The sequence below is a fragment of the Sorex araneus genome, chromosome 1, assembly GCF_027595985.1.
Source record: "Sorex araneus isolate mSorAra2 chromosome 1, mSorAra2.pri, whole genome shotgun sequence".
Taxonomy (NCBI): domain Eukaryota; kingdom Metazoa; phylum Chordata; class Mammalia; order Eulipotyphla; family Soricidae; genus Sorex; species Sorex araneus.
This window is the reverse complement of record NC_073302.1, coordinates 1,042,129-1,060,264: the sequence shown is the minus strand read 5'-3', so window position 1 is coordinate 1,060,264 and position 18,136 is coordinate 1,042,129. Positions and strand designations below refer to the sequence as shown.

The 18,136-nt window shown below is 69.4% G+C and overlaps 3 protein-coding genes across 10 annotated transcripts; all 3 read left to right on the top strand.

The window, feature by feature from the left end:
* The first annotated feature begins 685 nt into the window (after positions 1–685).
* On the top strand, positions 686–9,547 carry SNAPC4 (small nuclear RNA activating complex polypeptide 4). Of its 4 annotated transcripts, none has more exons than XM_055134744.1 (23): positions 686–758; positions 977–1,118; positions 1,538–1,584; positions 2,206–2,349; positions 2,433–2,558; positions 2,629–2,707; positions 2,811–2,892; positions 3,250–3,354; positions 3,435–3,507; positions 3,600–3,764; positions 4,870–5,017; positions 5,096–5,202; positions 5,330–5,424; positions 5,538–5,632; positions 5,797–5,870; positions 5,956–6,285; positions 6,363–6,446; positions 6,539–6,719; positions 6,925–6,995; positions 7,069–7,137; positions 7,232–7,259; positions 7,552–8,882; positions 9,236–9,547. In XM_055134744.1, exons 2-23 carry the CDS (start codon positions 989–991, stop codon positions 9,338–9,340), a joined length of 3,669 nt encoding a protein of 1,222 aa, XP_054990719.1. In that variant the 5' UTR covers positions 686–758; positions 977–988; the 3' UTR covers positions 9,341–9,547. The 4 variants fall into 4 exon arrangements, with proteins under 4 accessions (XP_054990719.1, XP_054990712.1, XP_054990708.1 ...); XM_055134737.1 differs by having other exon boundaries at positions 5,953–6,285; XM_055134733.1 differs by having other exon boundaries at positions 5,797–5,876.
* A 290-nt stretch (positions 9,548–9,837) lies between these two features.
* On the top strand, positions 9,838–15,864 carry CARD9 (caspase recruitment domain family member 9). 5 transcript variants are annotated; one of them, XM_055134766.1, is made up of 13 exons: positions 9,838–10,603; positions 11,352–11,544; positions 11,950–12,087; positions 12,487–12,791; positions 12,865–13,044; positions 13,123–13,266; positions 13,416–13,541; positions 14,358–14,546; positions 14,734–14,775; positions 14,869–14,917; positions 15,117–15,334; positions 15,448–15,515; positions 15,590–15,838. In XM_055134766.1, the coding sequence occupies exons 2-13, from the start codon at positions 11,361–11,363 to the stop codon at positions 15,687–15,689; spliced, it is 1,743 nt and encodes a 580-aa protein (XP_054990741.1). In that variant the 5' UTR covers positions 9,838–10,603; positions 11,352–11,360; the 3' UTR covers positions 15,690–15,838. The 5 variants fall into 5 exon arrangements, 4 of the variants coding, with proteins under 4 accessions (XP_054990741.1, XP_012789229.1, XP_054990733.1 ...); XM_012933775.2 differs by having other exon boundaries at positions 15,258–15,334; positions 15,590–15,830; XM_055134758.1 differs by having other exon boundaries at positions 12,865–13,266; positions 15,590–15,864.
* Positions 15,865–15,952: 88 nt separating this feature from the next.
* On the top strand, positions 15,953–18,043 carry DNLZ (DNL-type zinc finger). Its single transcript, XM_004613398.2, has 3 exons — positions 15,953–16,284; positions 16,419–16,558; positions 17,822–18,043. Exons 1-3 carry the CDS (start codon positions 16,090–16,092, stop codon positions 17,988–17,990), a joined length of 504 nt encoding a protein of 167 aa, XP_004613455.1. The 5' UTR covers positions 15,953–16,089; the 3' UTR covers positions 17,991–18,043.
* Positions 18,044–18,136: the final 93 nt, after the last annotated feature.

Sequence of the window (18,136 nt, the reverse complement as noted above, 5' to 3'; positions counted from 1 at the left end):
GGGTGTAGGGAGGGGCTGGGGGAGTGGGGGTGGGGGGCCGGGGGGAGGCCAGGAGGGGCCAGGGGTGTGGGGAGGGGCCTGAGGGGGTACAGGGAGGGGCCTGGGGGTGCGGGGAGGGGCCTGAGGGGGTACAGGGAGGGGCCTGGGGGTGCAGGGTGGGCCCTGGGGGATGCAGGGAGGGGCCTGGGGGGTGCAGGGAGGGGCCTGGGGGGTGCAGGGAGGGGCCTGGGGGGAGCAGGGAAGGGCCTGGGTGTGGGGGGGGCGGGGGGGCGGGGAGGGGCCGGGGGAGCCGGGACGGGCCGGGGTGCAGGGAGGAGGGGTGCCCCGCGTTCTACAGCATCCGGGGAGGGCGCGGGCAGGTGCCGCATCACCAGGCAGGGCCCTGGAGCATCCCCATGTTCCCCGGGTCTGGTCCTGCGGCCACTCGGTCTGGGCGGCGCTGGGGCCCTCTCGGGCCCTCTCTTCCCTGCAGCTCAGACAGGCCGGGGTCACCGCGGGGTCACCGCGCGGAGAAGCGAGGCCCGGGGCGCCCGCGCGGGGGCAGCACCCGCCGCCGGCGGTCGCTTCCCGGCGTGCCCCGCGCCAGGGGCGGGGCGGGGCGCCCTGTACGGGGCTGGGCTTCCAGGGGGCGGGGCTCCCCCGCAGGGGCGGGGCTTTCGTGTAGAGGCGGGACTTCCGGGAGGGGCGGGGCTGGATTTCCGTTCGTCTCCGCAGACTCCGGCGCAGCTTGAGGCGTGGGTTGGTTCGGCAGCCGGCGGGTGAGTGCTCCGGGCCGGGCCGGGCCGGGCCGGCGGGCGGGCGGGAGGGCTCGAGGCAGGGCACGTCGGCCCCGTGGGCGCAGTGCGAGGGCGGCGACGCTCCTGCCCCGCGCGCCGCGCCCCGCGCCCCGCGCCCGCCTGCGGACAGGCTCGGGCGTCCCTGCCCTGCACCGCCCCGGGACCCCCACCGGCCGCCCCTCACCGGCCCCGCCTCGCAGGCACGTGGGGCCATGGACGCGGCGGCCGAGAGGGAGCAGATCGCCAGGGAGATCCGGGAGCTGGAGAGGATTCTGGACCCCGGCGCCACCGGCCTCGGCGTGGACGTCTCCGATTCGAGCCTCGGGTCGGATTCTGACGCCGGTACCGCCCCGTGCCCGACCTGCCGAGGCGCCCAGAAGCCGGGCTGTGTCGGCCTGGGCCTTCTGCTGGCACCAGGGTCTGCTCAGTCGCGGCTGTGTGCTTGTGTGTGTGTGCTCTGCCTGGGTGTGTGGTGTGTGTGTGTGTGTGTGTACTTTGGGGGGGCGGGGGGATACACGTGTGTGCATACATGTATGTGTACTCTACCCTATTTGTGTACATGTGTGTCCTTTGCCTGGGTGTGTGTGTATACGTGTATTCTGCCCGGCTGTGTATGTGCGCGCTCGCATGCTCTCTGCCCGGGGGTGGGGGGGTGCGCGTGCGCTCTACCCGGGTGCGTGTGGCAGGGCTGTTGCCGTCTTCCCGTATGCAGCGTCTGCGCCTCCAGCACTAGCCCCCGCCCCTTGTGCTTGTACCCGCAGACGCACCCCCCAGCGAGGACTCGGACGCGGCGGAGCCCCCGAGCTCAGTAAGTTCAGGCCCTTGGAGGCTCCTTCAGAGGTGGCCCCAGTGTCAGCGTCGGGGTCTCCATCGTCCCCCAGAGCAGCAGCTGCTGCTGACAGGACGCCTGCGCCTCTCACGCCACCCTGGCCACGCTGGCCCTGCGGGCTCCCTCCCTGGGCAGTCGTGCCCTGTGTTCCCCTTGTGAGGAAGCCCACGTCCTAGGACTTCACCGGCAACTTTGGTCCGCTTGGGGTTGGACTTCAGGACACTTGTCTGCTTGCTCCCGGGGGGCTGCGCAGTGACGCTAGACAGTGCTGAGGGGCACGTCTGCCCTCCACAGAGCGGGCACTGGCCTCCAGTTCTTTCTGTTGGTCTTTGGGGCCACTCCTAGCAGTGTTCATGGCTTAGGCCTGGTGGGCTGATCCTGTGCCGTCCGGGGCACTGGGCCAGGCTTGGCATGTGCCGGGCCACGCCTGCGGCCGAGGGACAAGCACATGGTCGAGGCTGGGTCAGCCCCTCCACCTCAGGCCCAACACCCTTCCATGGAGCAGTCGGGTGGGGTGCAGAGGTGGGTGTGGGTGGCCGTGCCCCTGGTGGCCCAGCTGGGGAGCCCCGTTTCTAAGTCTGTATGTTCCTGTTTGTCCAGGAGGAGGAGAGGTGGGGGGGCGCCCAGAAGGCCCTCGCCGAGGACCCCGAGACGTGTCTGCAGCTGAACCTGGTGTACCAGGAGGTGGTACGCGAGAAGTTGGCCGAGCTGAGCCTGCTGCTGGCCCAGAACCGGGAGCAGCAGGTGGGCCGGGGTCGGGCACAGGGACCTCACAGCCGGGATGCTCACGGCCGCCCCCTCACTGCACGCCTGTGCTCCGTCCACAGGAGGAGATCACATGGGGCCTGGCCGGCTCCAAGGGCCCCCGAGTGAAGGACGGCCGCAGCCTGCCCCCGAACATGTACATCGGCCACTTCCTGAAGCCCTACTTCAAGGACAGGGTCACGGGCGTGGTGAGTCCTCTGGGACGGGGTTGCTGGGCACCCCTGGGGACTGTCCCTGTGACACCGTGTCCCCCGACAGGGGCCGCCCGCCAATGAGGACACGAGGGACAAGTCTGCCCAGGGTATCAAGGGGTTCGAGCAGCTGCTGGTGACCAAGTGTAGGTGCCCACGCCCCTGCGCCCCCTGTCGCAGCCACTGCTGTGCCCGCCTCTGGGGGGCCTGGGAGGAGCCGCGCGCGAGCCCTGTGTCCTGCCCCCGCAGGGAAGGGCTGGGAGAAGGCCCTGCTCCGGAAGGCCGTGGTGAGCGACCGTCTGCAGCGCCTGCTACAGCCCAAGCTGCTGAAGTGAGTTCCGGCGGCAGAGACCAGGCGGGCTGGTGCGTGACCGCAGGGCTGGGGTGGGGACGGCCCCACGGCCCCGTCCCTGCCGGCCTGGCCCTCTCCCTGGGGACTGGGTCTGACTTGGCAGCCGGCGCCCGGCTGAGGGGGAGGTCACTGCTGCTGGCCGTGCCTGTCCTGCCCCAGCGCAGACTCCGAGGGTGTCGGACGCGGGGTGGGGACTGGGACTCCGAGCCCACGGCCGCGGGGCGCCGGCCTCGTCACGTCGGCAGTGGCGGGCTCGGGCTCTTGCGGAGGGTGGAGACGGCGCGAGACCGCCAGCCCCCAGCCCGCCGCACCCACGGCCCGCTGCGCTGCCCGCAGACTCGAGTACCTGCAGCAGAAGCAGAGCAGGGCCGGCAGCGAGGCCGAGAAGCTGGCCCTGGAGCAGCAGGCGCGGGAGGCGGAGAGGGAGGTGCAGGAGATCAAGTGAGTGGGCTGGCGGGGGGACGCGGGGCGGGCGGGGGCTGGCCGGGCGTGGTGGGCCCAGCCCCGTCTCCTCTCCGCAGCCGGCTGCCGGAGGATGTCCTGCTGGGGCACAGGCTGGACAGCCACGACTGGGAGAAGATCTCTAACGTCAGTGTGAGTGGGCAGCACGCGGCCGTGGCTGGGGTGGTGAGCGCCCCGGGACACCCGGCCGGCGGGGGCCACAGCACGGCCCGTCTGTGGTTCAGTTTGAAGGGGCCCGCAGCGCAGAGGAGATCCGGAAGTTCTGGCAGAACTGCGAGCACCCCAGCATCAACAAGCAGGACTGGAGCCGGCCGGAGGTCGACCAGCTGATGGCCATCGCCGCCCGGCACGGGTTTCTGGAGTGGCAGAAGGTCGCCGAGGAGCTGGGGGTAAGGCCCTTCTGCCCGGGAGGCCCGGGGGTCCCGGAGCAGGGCCCCGTACCGGCCACTGTTCTTGGGGCCCGAACGTCCCCTTGGAATCTGCGTGTGCCCCCGTGGCCAGGTGGAATTGGCGAGGCTTTTGCTTTTCGTGACCCCCCCAAGCTCAGATTCCGTGCCAGGCTTCTGTTCCTCGCTTCCTGGGGTCTCAGCTGCCCACTTCCTACCTCGGGGCCTCGTCAGCTCTGACCCGAGAGGGTGGTTTGTCAGCTCTTCTGTCCCCGACACCACCCCTCCCCGCTTGGCATCCCCCGTCTGTCCGTGTCCCCGCCCTGTTTGTGGTTGGTGCTGCCAGGATGCCCTGCTCAGGGCCCGTTGGCCGGGCCTGGCGGCCGCGGCATTATCCCTAGTAGTGGTAGATTCTGCTCCATACTCTCCGTCCCCAAAGCGCCGTGACGTTCGTCAATTTAGGGGCTCAGACGGCATGGGGGTCAGGGTAGTCGTCTTACGCGTGGGGACCCCATGTTTGATCCCTGGAACCCCATGGGTTCCTGAGCAAAGCCCGTGTGTCCGCAGACCCCAGCCAAGCCAGGTCTGTGGGTCTCTGCGTTTGGCCCCGCGGGGCCTGATTCCAGGCTGGTGCTGGGGTCCCGGCCCACGCCCCGCCTTTGCCTGGTGCTCAAGGCCCTTCTGCGTCTCTGCTGGGTTCGTTTACTTGAGGTTTGGGTGCAGGGCTGGGGCCCCTTGCTGTGAGGCCGTGGGAGGAGGGCACCCCAGGTTCTGCTCAGGTGTGATCCGAGCTCTGCTGAGCAGGGCAGGGCGGTGCCTCGTGCGTCGGCCTTTCCTCGGACCCGGTGCTCTGCACACGTACACGCACACGAGCACACACCACAACCCCCCTGTGACACACGGACACGCGCCACGACCTCCCAAGACACAGATGCGCACAGCATACCACCCGCCCTCCCCATGGCTCCCACACACAGAAACACGCGTGGACTTACGGATGGACACCCACAAACACGTGTGCACCTGCCCATGCTCCCAGGGCCCGTGGGTCACGCGAGGACCCGGGTGGGCCGTGGCTGTTCCTCCCTGAGCCCCCGCCCCCCCGCAGACCCACCGCAGCGCCTTCCAGTGCCTGCAGAAGTACCAGCAGTACAACAAGGCGCTCAAGCGCAGGGAGTGGACGGAGGAGGAGGACCGCATGCTCACGCAGCTGGTGCAGGAGATGCGCGTGGGCAGCCACGTGCCCTACCGCCGCAGTGAGTGGGGGCACCGGTGCCGGGGGGGGTGCCAGGGTGAGGGCCGGGCCGCGCCAGACCCGGGCTGCCTCTCCGCAGTCGTGTACTACATGGAAGGCCGAGACTCGATGCAGCTCATCTACCGCTGGACCAAGAGCCTAGACCCACGCCTGAGGAAGGGCTGCTGGGCTCCCGAGGAGGACGCTGTGAGTGCCGGGCCCCGGGGGCCCCATGCCGTCCTGCCCCGAGGGAGGGCCGTGCGCGTTCCTGCCGCAGACCCTCCGTCTGGGGTTGGGGCTGCCGCCGACTGGCTGCTTCCGGCTGTGCCCGCAGAAGCTGCTCCAGGCTGTCGCCAAATACGGGGAGCAGGATTGGTTCAAGATCCGGGAGGAGGTGCCGGGCCGGAGCGACGCCCAGTGCCGCGACCGGTGAGTGGGGCCTTGGGGCGTTGCCGGGCTGGAGACCAGCCAGCTGCTCCCACAGCCCGTTCCCCCACGCCCAGCGTCTGCCCCGAGCCCGAGACCCTCACCTGTCTCCACAGGTATCTCCGCCGGCTGCATTTCAGCCTGAAGAAGGGCCGGTGGGACTGCAGAGAGGAGGGGAAGCTGCTGGAGCTGGTCGGGAAGCACGGCGTGGGTGCGCACTCGCCGGGCGGCGGGCGGCCTGCAGTGCCGGGACTGCTGTGCCGCGGCTGAGATCCCAATGTTGGGTTCTGTTTGGGTTTCGGTCACTGTCACTGGGGCGGCCTCTGGGGGGCCCAGTCAGGCCCGGGGGCCACCTCGCTGCTCTCTGCTCTCCAGGCAACTGGGCCAAAATCGCGTCTGAGCTGCCCCAGCGCACGGGCTCGCAGTGCCTCAGCAAGTGGAAGATCATGGTGCGGGTGAGGCCCGGGGCGCCCGCCGTGCGGGAGGGGCCGGGGCTGCCGCTGCTGCTGACCATGCGGCTCCCGCCCCCAGCAGAAGCAGGGCCGGCGGCGGCGGCGGCCCCGGTGCAGGGTGCGCTGGAGCTCCAGCTCCGACAGCAGCGTGGACGGCAGCGTGGACAGCAGTGTGGACGGGAGCTGTGAGGATTCAGAGCCAGAGGAGGCCCCGCAGGCTGGGGCGGGAGGCCCGGCCCAGCCCTCGGCCCAGCACCCTGTCCCAGACCTGGCCCTGTGGGTGCCCGCCCGGACGGGCATCACGGGGCGGGGGAGCGGAGGGCTGGGGGCCAGGCTGGGGTGTGCCTCCAGCCCGGCCCCTGGGGCGCCCCCCGGCCCCACAGACGCGAGCCGAGAGGAGCCAGCGGACGAGGTGGGTCGGAGCCCCGGGCCCATGGCGGGGAGGGGGGCACAGTCCTGCCGCACCAGCAGCCCCAGGGTCTCCTTCAGAAGGGCCAGTGTCGGCGGAAGGTGCCGCGGGAGACAGTGCTGCGGGTGCTGGAGAGTAACACGGCGGCTCGGCGCCGGATGCTGGTACCGGCTCAGCCCCAGGCAGGGGCGGGTGGGGGCGGGTGGGGGCGGTGGCGCTGGAGCCCCTGGCCAAGTCGGGACCCATCTCCCGACAGAAGCAGAAGCTGAGCGGCCCTGCCCGCCCATGTGTGCCACAGCAGTGGCCCAGGGCCCTCCGGAGGGGGCGTGCCCTGCACCAGCGGCTCCTGCACCGCCAGCTGCTGATGGCCGTGAGCCCCTGGGTGGGCGACATCACCCTGCCCCCGACGCCCCGCAGGCAGGCCCTGCGCACCCAAGGTGCGGCCCTGCAGGGGGAGGGCAGGCCGGGTGGACAGAGCCGGGGAGGGTGTGGGCTCGGCACCTGTGTGGTCACCCCCCGCCCCCAGGAGTGAGCCCCAGGCAGCACCAGCCGTGGCCCAAAGCAGCAGTGGGGCCACCCAGCGCTGCCCGCAGGGCGAGGTGAGGCGGCCCTGGGGTCTCAGCGCCTGGGTTGTCCCCACAGCCGACAGCGTCCGGGAGCAGCTGCAGGACACCCGCCTGCCCAGCACGCCCGTCTTCACGCTCCTCATCCAGGTGTGGCCCCGGGGCCTCGGGCTGGGCCCGGGGGCTCTGCAGCCAGCACGCTGACCGGGCGCTTCCCCACCAGCTCTTCCAGATCGATGCTGCCGGCTGCCTGGAGGTAGTGCGGGAGAGGAAGGCGCCAGCGCTCACGCAGGTGATGCCAGAGCCTGTGCACGTGGCCACGGTCGGGGGGGCTGGGGGGGCGTGGGGGACAGAACCGTGAGCTGCTGACCCCTCCCCTCCTGCAGGTGCCCCCGAGTGCCCAGGACAGCCCAGGTACTTCGCTGCTTCGCTGCCTCTCCCTGCTCTGCCCTGCGGTGGGTGGAGGCCTCACAGCCTGGGCCCCGGGGCACCCCCGTTGGACTTCCCCTAGTGTCCTGTGTCCCCCCTGGGCCAAATCGAAGCAGGTTTGTCCTGGCCTGGGGGTCTCCCCGCTGGGAGCCGGTCCCGGCCGTGTCCGTGGTTTCCGCTGTCCTCTGTTCCTGTGCTGCCCAAACAGTGCTCAGCGGGGACCAGCCTGGGCGTGGGCCGTGCCCACTGCTCACCGTGTGCTCTGCCCTCCCTGTAGGCGGCTGCTCCCCACAAGTGCCCGCTCGAGAGGCCACAAGGAGCAGCAGGTCCAAAGGGGCCGGGGCGCCCCAGGCTGCAGCCCCCACCCCCGCCGCGCCCAGTGGGCCCCGGCCCAAGCCCAAGACTGTGAGTGAGCTGCTGCGGGAGAAGCGTCTGCGGGAGGCGCGTGCCCGCAGGGCTGCCCAGGGCCCCTCGCTGGCCGCCACACCCCTGCTGCTCACCCTGGCCACCCCGAGCACAGTGGGCCCCGGGCACACGGAGTCGCCCTGCCTGCCACAGACTTCAGGGCTCCCCGCCTGGGCCCCCAGCCAACTCCCGCCGGGGTCCCCGGGCCAGTCGCAGGCCCCCGCCGCGTGCCGGAAGCAGGGTCTACCCGGACCACCGCCCTTCCTCCCAGCCACCCCCAGCCCTGCACAGCCGCCTGGCCAGGCCCTGGGCATGCCCGAGGCCAGGCCCCATGCAGTCACCGGCGTCCCCCTGCCTGTCACCTGGGTCCTCACTGCTCAGGGGCTGCTGCCTGTGCCCACCGTGCTGGGCCTGCCCGGGCTGGCAGCGACCTCTGACCCCAAAGGACTACTACTGGCTCAGCTGCCCCCCTCGTCCAGTGCCTCTGCCCCGAGCTGCCCACAGCCGCCTCCAGGTAGCACAGAGCCAGGGCCGGAGCTGCCCGCCAGGACTGACGCTACCCCGAGCCCTGCGGAACAGGGACAGGACAAGACACGTGCCGGGGAGGCCCCTGCGGGCCTGAGACCCTCCCCCGCAGCCAGCCCCCGCACTGCTGAACACCTGGGCTGTGGGCTGCCACCGCCAGGCAGGACCCCAGCAGGCTCCCAGGGACCTCAGGACTTGGAGAAGCCCCCCCAGCCTGGACCGGAGAAGGGGGCTCTGGAACTGGGCCTGCTGTCCCTGGAGGCGGAGGCCGCGGTGCGGGAATGGCTGGCTGGGCGGCGGGGTGTGTGCGCGTCCCCTTTGGGTCGCCTGCTGCCCTACCAGCCCCCGGCCCTGTGTGGCTTGCGGGCGCTGGCCGGCCTCCTGCTGCACAAGGCGGCCCTGGAACACCGGGCTGCCTCCCTGCTGCCCAGCGGGGCGCTGCCCACTGCACTGGCCGAGGTGCGGGCGCAGCTGCGGTGCAACCCTGCCTACCAGCTGCTCAGGGCCCGCTTCCTGGCGGCCTTCACCCTGCCCGCGCTGCTGGCCACGCTGCCCCCTCGCGGCATCCCCACCACGCTGTCGGGGGCCGACCCCGAGACCGAGGACGAGGACTGCGATGAGCTGGGGGAGCTGGTGCCACCCTCCAGCCTCAGCCCCGGGACGACCACAGCAGGAGAGGTAGGCGTGGTCAGCTCGCCCTGCCCGCGCCTGGCTCCGCCCAGCCCGTGTCTGACTCCCTCCAGCCCGCGGTCCCGCCCACGGGAAGGGGCACCGGCTGGGGCTGGGCAGCCTTAGGAGGAGGAAGCGGTGGGCAGTGCGGTTCTGGGCAGGAGTCTCGGGAAGCGGGGGAGCCTGTAAGCCCGGAGGGGGTGTCACCTCGGCGTGCTCACGCCCACTGCCAGAGGGCTGGGTGCAGCTCGTGGGCCCACTCGGGACGCTGTGGGGCTCCCGGCCGAGCCGCCGACCCTGTCCTGCATCTGGGCCCTGTGCCACGGGCCAAGTGCCTTGACTCCAGCCCCCGGCCCTCGCAGGGCGCGCTGGACGCTGCCCCTGGCACCCTGGAGGCCTCTGACGACGGGGACGAGCAGAGGACGCGGCGGAGCCGGCACGCCCGGAAGCGCAGGAGGCTGGTGTGAGCGGCGGGTACGTGGGGGCCTCGAGCACTGCCGGGCTCAGCCCCGTCCTGGCGCCCGCGCTCAGGCCTCGCCGCCCCTCCCGGACCGCCCCGGCGGCCCAGCGTCCCGGGACCGGCCAGTGCAGGACAGCGCTGCGGGACGGAGGTGCGCGCCGGACGCGTGCAGACTGGAGCTCGGGGCGTGGGAATAAAGGGAATCCTGTCTGGCCACTGCCTCCTCGCCTTGTCTGAGTTCGCCCGTCGGCCCCGCCCACCGGGAGCCACGCCCCCCCCGTGTCCTTGGCCACCTCCCTCTTGCCGCTGGCCAGCAGTCGCAGGGATCCTGCCTCGCAGAGACCAGGCAGTTCCCAGGCCGTGAGTGGAACCTCCTCGCTGCGACTAGTGGCATCAGAGCACTCCGGGGAGGTGGGGAGCCAGGTTAGTGGCATCAGAGCACTCGGGGGGTGGGGGGGCCAGGTTAGTGGCATCAGAGCACTCGGGGGGTGGGGGGGGCAGGTTCTCGCCAAGGTGCAGCCACCCCCAAGTCTACGTGTCTGGACACTGTTTCTGGGGGACTTGCATGGCCACTCAACTCAGGTGCCCGGTGGTGCCACGACTCCTGGCGAGCGACACCAACCGTCTCAGCAGAGGTGGGCGACCAAGGCTCTGAGGGAGCCAGTCTGGCACAGCCGGCCAGGAGGCGCTGGCAGCTGTGGCTGGAGGCGTGGCCCGGGCCGTCGCCTGTGGTGAAACAAGCTGCTGGAGGTAGCCAAGATGCCCGGGAAGGGGTGACTACAGCTCCTGCCCACCCTGTTCTTGTAGTTTTGGAGCCACACCTGGCTCTGCTCAGGGACCACTCCTGGTGGTGGGGGAACCGTTTGGGTGCTGGGGGTCAGACCCTGGCGGGCTCGGTATAAGGCACATGCCCTCCCTGCTGCAGTTTCTGTGTCCCCCCGGGGTGACCTGGGGCTACTCAGCTGCACGAGGCATCCCTGTGCTGCCACCACGGCTGCTGTAGGTGGGGTGCCGGGCTGGGCGCACCCCGCTGCAGCACTTCCGGAAGCCAGGCGTCTGCCTGGGCCGGGAGGCTGGGTGGCCTCACACCGCTTTCCTCAGCCTCCACTTCCACTTCCCTGGGCCCCGCCTCTCCCGGGCTGGCAAGTCCAGCCCCAGAGCGTCCCTGTGGGAGGCCGCCTGGGTGCCAGCGGGAGAGAACGCAGAAAGAGCCAGGAGGCTACCACCTGTCCCAGCCTGCTGCCTGTCCCTCAGTGACCCAGGACCCCAGGTAGGCCCTGAGCGGGCAGTGGTGGGAAGACACTGCCTTGGCTTTGGAGGGCCCCTGGGATGCTGGTGGCACAGGGAACGCCCCGTTTGCCCCCCTGGCTACCTGGTACCAGTACCTGCTTGTTTGCGTTGGTGGCAGGAGCCTCAGGGTGGCGGGTTGGGGGTGCGGGTTTTCAGTTCCAAGGGCAGTAATGGGCCAGATTTCCCCAGCAGCACCCCCGCCACGGGGTCGTCCACCTGCCCAGCCACACCAGGGGTCTCTGCGGAGGCTGAGGCTGGTGGCACGGGCCTCCTGTCTGCTGGAGGCAGGCGGGCTCCAGGCAGGGACACCTGCCCGGAACGGGCGGAGGTGCGAGAGCAGCCTTCCCGGCAGCCGCGGTGACACACTCCTTCCCAGGTCGTCCCTGATGCACGCAGGCTGCCCGGCCAGCTGCTGGGCGCCAGTTGCCTCACCAGCGCAGGGAGGCAGCTGCGGGGAATGAGGAAGTCCCCGCACGGGCCAGGCCAGGGGTGCTGCCGCTGGATTCCCTCCCGGCCGCACTTCCTCCCCGAGAGGGGCCTTCCCTGCAGCCCCGTAACAGCACGGAACGCGGGGGCTCAGGCTAGAGCACCCCACTCCCGCCCCGGGCTTGTCGGCGGGGTGACTCGGAGAAAGGTCAGGGTGGCCCAAGCGGTGGGAGACTCCTGGGAGCAGATGGGGCGCCCCGGCTGGGTGGCGGCACCGGCCAGTGCCCTCCTTGCGCCCGCAGCGCCAAGCCATGTCCGACTACGAGAACGATGACGAGTGCTGGAATATGCTGGAAGGATTCCGGGTGAAGCTCATCTCTGTCATCGACCCCGCGCGCATCACCCCCTATCTGCGGCAGTGCAAGGTCCTGAACCCCGATGATGAGGAGCAGGTGCTCAGCGACCCCAACTTGGTCATTCGCAAGCGGAAAGTGGGTTAGTGAGGCGGGGCCTGAGGGCTAGAGTCAGCCCCGCCCCTTGGGGAACCACGCCCCATGCTATTGGGCGTCTGGTCTATCAGTCTCGCCCAGCGGGAGCGCCACCTCTGCGGAGCCACGCCCCATGCCACTGGGAGTCTGGGCCATCGTTCCCGCCCACCGGAGCCCCGCCCCTCAGGGAGCCCTGTCCATAAGCCCCGCCCACTGGGAACCCTGCCCATCGTTCCCGCCCACCGGAGCCCCGCCCCACAGGGAGCCACATTCCGTTGGGAGCCGGATCTATCCGTCCCACGCACGGGGACGCCAGGTGCCACTGGGAGTCTGGCCCATCAGTCCCGCCCACTGGGATCTCTGCCCCAGGAGCAGCCCCGCCCATCCGGAGCCCCCCTGGCTTTGCTTGCAGGGGTGCTCCTGGACATCCTGCAGCGCACTGGCCATAAGGGCTACGTGGCCTTCCTCGAGAGTCTGGAGCTGTACTACCCGCAGCTCTACAAGAGGGTCACAGGCAAGGAGCCCACCCGCGTCTTCTCCATGATTATCGGTGAGGCCTCAGCCACGGTGTCAGGGGCACAGGGCAAGGGCAGGGGGTGCACGGCGTACACCTGGTGCCTCATTCTGGGGTCTGTGGAGCGAATGCAAGTGAAAGCATTGTCCTGGGTGGACAGGGCTTTCACTTGCATTCCGGGGCAGGGCGTAGCTGGTGCTGGGAGAAGCAGGGGCCGAAGAGAGGGACCCTATCGGACCCCTGCTCCCTGGGCATCCTATTGGGAGGCCTTTTCCATCAGGACCTCTGTCCCCAGCTGGGCCAAGTGGCCCTCTGCGCCCAGCCCCGAGCCCCATTCTCACACCCCACGCCCAGGGCTGGACCCAACAAGAGAGCTGGGGCGGGCGGGGGCAGAGGCCTGGCGAGTGACCCTAGACCTGCCCCCGGGATGCGCAGACGCATCCGGGGAGTCGGGCCTGACGCAGTTGCTCATGAGCGAGGTGATGAAGCTGCAGAAGAAGGTGCAGGAGCTGTCAGCGCTGCTCTGCTCCAAGGACGACTTCATCAAGGAGCTGCGGGTGAAGGACAGCCTTCTGCGCAAGCACCAGGAGCGCGTGCAGCGGCTGCGCCAGGAGTGCGAGGCGGGCGGCCGCGAGCTGAAGCGCTGCAAGGACCAGAACTACGAGCTGGCCCTGCGCCTGGCCCGCCAGAGCGAGGAGAAGGGCGCTGCGCTCATGCGCAACCGGGACCTGCAGCTCGAGGTGCCCGCGGCGCGCCGCGACCAGGGCCGGCTGCCCGGCCGCGGCACTGACCCTCACCCCCGCCCCCACGCAGATCGACCGGCTCAAGCACAGCCTCATGAAGGCCGAGGACGACTGCACGGTGGAGCGGAGGCACACGCTGAAGCTGCGGCACGCCATGGAGCAGCGGCCCAGCCACGAGCGCCTGTGGGAGCTGCAGCAGGAGAAGGCGCTGCTGCAGGCGCGCGTGCAGGAGCTGGAGGCCGCCGCGCAGGTGGGCCACGGCTGCGTGGGCCCCGGCGCGGGGGGCCCCGGCCTGGCCGCTGCCCTGCCCTGCCTCTCCCCTCTGCAGGAAGGCACGCTGGACAGAGGCAGCCCCTACATGCAGGTGCCAGAGGAAGACTGGCGCCAGGCCCTGCGCGCCCGCCAGGAACAAGCCCGCACCATCTTCTCCCTGCGCAAGGACCTGCGGCAGGCGGAGGCCCTGCGCGGCCGGGTGAGCACCAGGCAAGGGGGGAGACCACCAGTGGTTGCACGAGGACCACCCGCGGGCCTCCCAGGGCCCACACAGCTCCGTCATCTGGGGGCAGGGTCTGCGCAGGCGTGGGAACTGCTCTGCAGGGAGCACTGTCCCGGTCTCCACAGTGCCAGGAGGAGAAGGAGACGTTGGAGCTGCAGGTGCAGGCCCTGCGCAAGGACTCCAAGATGTACCAGGAGCGCATCGAGGCCATCCTGCAGCAGATGGATGAGGTGGCCGGCGAGCGGGACCAGGTGGGCACCTTCCCGGGCCTTTGCTTTTACTTTGGCTCGAGAGAACAGCGGCAACAGGGTCAAGGCACCTGTGACCCTGGTTTGAACCCCAGCACTGCAGAGGGTTTCCTGGGCTCCCCTCGTGTGGTCCCCAAATTCACACAGAAAAAGGGAGGATTCTGCGCAGAGAAAGAGCACCTGCCAGCTGCGGGGACCCAGGCCGAGGAAGGGAAACTTCAGTTGATTTGGTTTTCCCGGGTTAGCTTTGAACTGCAGATCTGCGGTGGGGCCTGGCGTGTAGCTCTGATCTGTGAGGCTTGGGGCTCTGGCACCGCAAAAGACAAAGGGCCCAAACTGGGCACGTGCCCCCTTCCCTAGCACAGCAGGGGCAGAAGGCAGAGACTGCCAGTGAGCGGGAACATCAAGTCTCCGAGCGGCCTCCTGGGACAGTGCTCGGACAGCCGTGTCCCTGCACTGGCCTGGGTACTCCCAGCAGGAGGCCCGGGATGGGCACAGGCACAGGAATCAGGGTGAAGCTAGGGGCTTTCTCTCGGCCGCTGGCTGTCTCTGAACACACTGATCTGGCCGTGGCCCGCACGTGTCCTCGGTCCCTGTGGCCTCCATGCTTGGTGCCAAGCCATGCTGGGTGTCCCGTCACCTTTGAGGGAGCATGCAGCGGTCCCTAGTGGGCAGGACGTGGGCTCGGGAGGTGAGTGCTCCAGCTCGGGCGGCCCCGCCTGGCCTGCCTGCCACATACTCTGTTAGGAGCCCGGCTGCCGTGGTGCGCGGGGGGTGCCCAGCCAGCCCTGGGCCGCCCGTCCCGTCCCTTCCGCACAGGCGCTGGCGTCGCGGGAGGAGCTGCATGCGCAGTACGCCCGGAGCCTGCAGGACAAGGACGAGCTGCGCAAGCGGGCGCGGGAGCTGGGCGAGCGGGCGGACGAGCTGCAGCTGCAGCTGTTCCAGTGTGAGGCCCGGCTGCTGGCGGCACAGGGCCGGCTGGGGCAGCGGCAGGACAGGCTGGTGCTGGTGCGGGGGCCGGGCTGGGTCCTCCCTGCCCCGTGCCTTCCTCTCCCGACCGAGCCCATCACGTGCGGGCTGGGGCAGAGTGGGGAGGGGGGTACAGTCTGCTCAGGCCCTTCCCCTGTCCTCCCACACCCGGGGCATGCCGGGGCCTTTGCCCCTGCTGACCAGTCCCCTCTCCCTCGCTGGCCAGAGTTCTGACCTGGAAGACAGCTCACCCCGGAATTCCCAGGAGGTGAGCCAGGCATCTACATGGGGGGCAGGCTGGGACACATGGGCAAAGGCCGTTGGGGAGGGGTGCCGTGACCCGTCTCTCTCTCCCCGGAAGCTCTCGCTCTCCCAGGACCTGGAGGAGGATGCCCCACTCTCAGACAAAGGTGAGGGGAGCCCCATCTCAGCCCCTTACAGGCTCGGACGGTGCACCCCTAAAAATGTGCTCGGGGATCACATGGCTGCTGTCCAAATGACCCGGGAGCATCAGGGCAGAGCAGTGACGGAGGTGGGGAGGGTCAGCTCGGGGACCGGCGTCACTCACTGTCCAGATGGGCTTAAGCCACCAGGGCCCTTTCTGGACAGGTGCCCTGAGCCTGGCCCACCTGGGCTCGCGGGTTCTGCGGGGGTCCCCACCTGGAGCAGCGGGGTGTCTGCTGCTGGCTGGGGCTGCCCTGCCCGCCCAGGGATGCGCAGGAGGAACCCCCGGCCACTTGGTCCTTCCAGGAAGCCTGGGCGATGGAGAGAACCCGGAGCAGCCCGAGGAGGCCCTACACATGGAGTGTCTGTCGCTGACCCACCACGTAAGTGCAGTGGCCCCGGGGCCCCGCGTGCCTCCCCTGAAAGGGCGCCCCGGAAGCCTACGGGGGGACAGTGGGTGCCAAGCGGATGCTGCCTCACTCCCACCCTCCTCCAGGAGATGGGAGCTGAGCCCCCGGAGAAGGAGCGGCGGCGCCTCAAGGAGAGCTTCGAGAACTACCGCAGGTGGGCGCGCGGGGTGGCCGGGCGGGGGACCCGCGCGCCCCTGCGCACACCTGCCCACCTGCGGTCTCCGGCAGGAAGCGGGCGCTGCGGAAGATGCAGCACGCCTCGCGGCAGGGCGAAGCGGACTGGGAGAACACCACCGGCAGCGACAACACCGACACCGAAGGCTCGTAACGCCGCGGCGGCGTGGCCCCGTCCCCAAATAAATGCGCGACCCGCCGCCCCGCGCCTCCGCGTGCCTTTTCCCGCCGCCCACCAGGGAGCAGCAGCGCGCGCCGTGCCCAGGCGCCGGAAGCGGACGGGTTCTTCCTCCGCGTGCCCGCTTCCAACATGGCGCGCGCGGACTCAGTGGGGCGGGGCCGGGCGGGCGCGCCGTGCCGCCGGAAGCGGAGGGGTTCTTCCGCCGCGTGCCCGCTTCCAACATGGCCGCGCGCGGCCTCAGTGGAGCGGGGCCGGGCGGGCGCGCCGTGCCGCCGGAAGCGGAGGGGTTCTTCCGCCGCGTGCCCGCTTCCAACATGGCCGCGCGCGGCCTCAGTTGGGAGGAGCCGGGCGGGCCGGCGGCCGAGCGCGCAGGATGTTGAGGGCGCCCCTGAGCCTCGTGGCGCTCCTGGGCCGCGCGACGCCCCGGACGCCCGGCCTGAGGAGACTGTGGGGACGTGGATCCCGCCTGCTGGGCGCGGAGAGGGGCTGGGGCTGGAGCCCGCGGCGCACGAGCTCCGACTTGGGGCGCGTGGAGGCGGCGCACTACCAGCTCGTCTACACCTGCAAGGTGGGCGCGGCCGGGACGCCCGGGGTCGGAGACGGCGGGCGCCAGGAGCGCGGGACCTTCCCGCGGAGGGCGCTTCCGGGGCGGGGCTTTTTCCCCAGGAGGCGGGGCTTCACCTGCATTTAGCATCTCGCCAGGTGTGTGGCACTCGTTCCTCCAATCGCATCTCCAAGCTGGCCTATCAGCAAGGTGTGGTCCTTGTGACCTGCCCTGGCTGCCAGAACCATCATATCATCGCGGACAACCTGGGCTGGTTCTCGGACCTGGACGGGAAAAGGTGGGTCCACCTGGGTAGGGGGTAGGTGAGACCACGTGATGGGGCCTGGGTCAGAGGCAGCTTCCCTGAGCCGTCGCAGCGCCCTTCTCTGCCGTTTCTCTCTCTCTCTTTTTTTTTTTTTTTTACTTTTTTGGGTCACTCCTGGCTCTGCACTCAGTAATTACTCCTGGCGGTGCTCAAGGGGCCCTACGGGATGCTGGGAATTAAACCCGGGTCGGCCGCGTGCAAGGCAAATGCCCTACCCGCTGTGCTGTCTCTCCAGCCCCTCTGCCGTTTCTCATCTCGTAGGAAAGGGGGTGGGACTGGAATTTAAGATAACTTCCATTTTTTTTTTTTTTTGCTTTTTGCTTTTTGTTGGGTCACACCCGGTGGTGCTCTGGGGTTCCTCCTGGCTCTGCACTCAGGAATTACTCGTGGCGGTGCACAGGGGACCATATGAGATGCCAGAGATCAAATCTGGGTTGGCTGTGTGTAAGGCAAGGGTCCTACCCGCTGTGCTATCGCTCTGGCCTCAGCTTCAATTTTTCATTATGGGCCACACGTGGTGGTGCTCAGGGATCATTCCTGGCAGGCTTGCTTAATCGTGTGTGGTGCTGGGGTTAACCCAGGGCAGGAGCACTTTAGATGAGGCTGCCCAGGCATGGTACCTGTTTACAGTCGCTAAATCTCTTCTGGAGACCAGCCCTCTTGAGCCCACTCACGGCCTCACCTCAGCGTTCAGGGCAGCTGGCCCTCCTAAGGTGTGGGGTCCATCCAGGGTCTCTGCTCTGTGGGTCCCGCCGCTGCCCTGCTGAGGTTCTCTTCGGGCATGCCACCCTCATACCACCGCGCCCTGTCTGGTCGGGCTCACCTCAGTGTGGTTTATGGTGGGCGGGCTCCTGCTGCGCCCCTCCTCTGAGATTGCTGTGGGATGAGCCCTGTCCCTAGGGCAGTGGAGAAGACCCTGGAAGAGGCCCCGGATTGCCCTGGGGGCTGAGGTCCAGGCAGGTATGAGTCTGCAGCAGAGTTATAGTACGTGGTTCTCTCTCTCCCTTTTTCCCTTTTTTTTTTTTTTTTTTTGCTTTTTTTGGGCACACCCAGCAGCGATGCTCAAGGGTTTCTCCTGTCTCTGCACTCAGGAATTACTCCTGGCGGTACTCGAGGGAGCACATGGTTTGCTGGCAATCGAATCAGGGTCCACCACGTGCAAGGCAAACGCCCTCCCTACTGTGCTATCGCTCCAGCTCCTCTCTCCCTCTCTTGCTCTCATTCTCTCACTCATAGGAACATTGAGGAAATCCTGGCAGCCAGAGGGGAGGAGGTGCGCCGAGTGACCAACGAGGGGGCCGTGGAGCTGGTGCTGGAGACTGCAGGTCCCCCCAAACCCAGCGCTAACCCAGAAGGGGCTGAGGGCCAGGACCCCACCCTCCCTAGCCAGAGGGAGGGCGGCTGAGCCCTGGAATCGCCTGACTTCCGTCAATAAACACGTCACTGCAGGCGCCTGGACCTGCTCCTCGTCACTGTCCGTGCTGACCGGGAGAGGCAGGGTCTTCAGGGGCCTTGACATCCTGCTGCGACTGCGGTGCTCACGGCCATCCG